Below are 2,583 nucleotides of genomic sequence, written 5' to 3' on the forward strand. Positions count from 1 at the left end.
GTATTTCTACCAAGAGCACAGAAGTAGGAGAGACTAATAAGTCAGAGAAAAGTTGCCCTAACCAGTTTGGCTCAGTGGATAGAACGTCGGCCTATGGACTCAAGGGTCCCAGGTTCGATTCTGGTCAAGGGCATGTACCTTGGTTGAGGGCACATCCCCAGTAGGGAGTGTGCAGGAGGCAGCTGATCGGTGTTTCTCTCTCATCGATGTTTCTAACTCTCTCTCTCCCTTCCTCTCTGTAAAAAATCAATAAAATATTTTTTTTAAAGAGTCAGAGAAAAGTGATTTAAATGTGGAGATTTCCTGAAGATTTTAGGGGGAAAGGATAGATTCCAAAACATATTCTTCTGAAAAAAAAATTTCTATAATATATTCTGTTAAGAGAACAGGAATAGATGGACTTAAGAAACTATAAGAAACTATAAGACTTCTGTAGAAGCCCTGGGGCTTCCATGGAGTCTAGTCCAGTCCAATGGGACACTGGCCTGAGCCAATTGGATGGAGAGTAATTAATATATGACCTGATTCTATTAGTTACAGTCAGCTTTATCTCTCCCACCCTGAGAAAATTCAGTTTTCATCATTCTCATCTTTTTCCTTTAGATCTACTGAAGGTCAACAATGAAAAACAGGACCATGTTTACTGAGTTTATTCTGTTCGGCCTCACAAATCAACCTGAAATCCAGGTCATGATATTCACCTTTATGCTCCTCACATACATGCTAAGTGTTCTAGGAAATCTGACCATCATCGTACTCACACTGGTAGACCCACACCTCCAGACCCCCATGTATTTCTTCCTCCGGAATTTCTCTGTCTTAGAAATTTCCTTCACATCCATTTTTACTCCCAGATTTCTGATCAGCATGACAACAGGAAATAAAGCCATCAGCTTTGCTGGATGCTTAATTCAATATTTTTTTGCAATATTTCTTGGGGCAACAGAGTTTTACCTCCTGGCCTCTATGTCCTATGATCGCTATGTGGCCATATGCAAACCCCTGCATTACCTGACCCTTATGAGCAGCAGAGTCTGCATACTACTCGTGTTTTGCTCCTGGCTGGGGGGACTCCTAGCTATCTTACCCCCAATCTTCCTGATGAGCCAGGTGGATTTCTGTGCCTCCAATGTGCTGAATCACTATTACTGTGACTATGGACCCCTCCTGGAGCTTGCCTGCTCAGATACAAGTCTCTTAGAACTGGTGGTTATCTTCGTGGCTGCTGTGACTCTGGTGGTTACGCTGGTACTGGTGACACTTTCTTATACATATATTATTAGGACCATTCTGAGGATCCCTTCTGCCCAGAAGAGAACAAAGGCTTTTTCCACTTGTTCCTCTCACTTGATTGTCATCTTCCTCTCTTATGGCAGCTGCATGTTTATGTACATTAATCCCTCTGCAAAAGAAGTAGGTGCTTTCAACAAAGGAATAGCTGTGCTGATCACTTCAGTTACTCCCTTGTTAAACCCCTTCATTTACACCCTAAGAAATCAGCAAGTGAAGAAGGCATTCAAGGACACCATCAGAAAGATTGTGAAACTTTAAATAAAAGGATATATTTTAAAGTATTGAGTGGACCATATTTTAAGTGCTGAACTGGCCCTTGAAGGTAAAAAGGTGAAAGGCATTTCTCTAATTTCAAGGAATCTATAGTATAGTGCAGGGGTCCTCAAACTACGGCCCGCGGGCCACATGCAAATACAAATATTGTATTTGTTCCCGTTTTGTTTTTTTACTTCAAAATAAGATGTGTGCAGTGTGCATAGGAATTTGTTCATAGTTTGTTTTTTTTAAACTATAGTCCGGCCCTCCAACGGTCTGAGGGACAGTGAACTGGCCCCCTGTTTAAAAAGTTTGAGGACCCCTGGTGTAGTGTGATAGAAAGGTTTTTGAACTGTCAATTTTTGTAATTGGTTTATTTTTAAAAATAAAATAACATGGTAAGTGTTATTAGAGAAGGATGAATGAGAATTTATAGAAAACAATTGGAGAAATTAACTGTTTTCAAGAAATGACTTGACATATAAGAAGAAAAGCATATTACTTATTTAGGAGAATTGGAAGATATGATTTTGAGTGAAAAAGAGAGGCCAAATCATGAAGGCATTCAATTACTAACTATAGAGTTACTTGAACTTTGGTGAGTCAAGAGAAGTTTTAAGAAAGGAAGTTATATTATCAGCATTGTCTTGAAGGAAATCTAGCATTGATATTGCTCTTCATCATAGAGCCATGAAGGCTATGCTTCTAAGTGTCAACAATGACTCTCTTCCCCTTTTTCTCTTATTTTCCAACTGCAGCCATTACAACTTCCATCTTTCCATAAAGGAAGAGTTTCTTAAAGGATGTACATTCACTCCATTTTTCTCCAAATGAGGCAAAAATAATCAAGATTTTTGTCAACTCACATTTATTTTTCTAGAAGTTATGGTTAAAAGAGGTTTCTAGAGGCAAGGTTAGAAGACTTTCACAGAACCTAAAAGGATGTATTGCTGCTTTTCTTAGCTGACATCTTTTTAAGTTAATAGGTGATATCTCCCACTCTCTCTTTTTGGTAGTTTCTGGTGATTTTTTGTT

At 39.0% G+C, this 2,583-nt stretch overlaps 1 protein-coding gene across 1 annotated transcript; it reads left to right on the forward strand.

Moving 5' to 3' along the window:
• Window positions 1-621: 621 nt before the first annotated feature.
• Window positions 622-1,551, forward strand: LOC139005445 (olfactory receptor 6C4). The gene has a single exon (XM_070407674.1). The coding sequence runs from the start codon at window positions 622-624 to the stop codon at window positions 1,549-1,551; it is 930 nt and encodes a 309-aa protein (XP_070263775.1).
• The last annotated feature ends 1,032 nt before the right edge of the window (window positions 1,552-2,583 follow it).

The sequence above is a fragment of the Myotis yumanensis genome, unplaced genomic scaffold (assembly GCF_028538775.1).
Source record: "Myotis yumanensis isolate MYYU_CA2020_CCGP unplaced genomic scaffold, mMyoYum1.0.hap1 SCAF_3, whole genome shotgun sequence".
NCBI lineage: Eukaryota > Metazoa > Chordata > Mammalia > Chiroptera > Vespertilionidae > Myotis > Myotis yumanensis.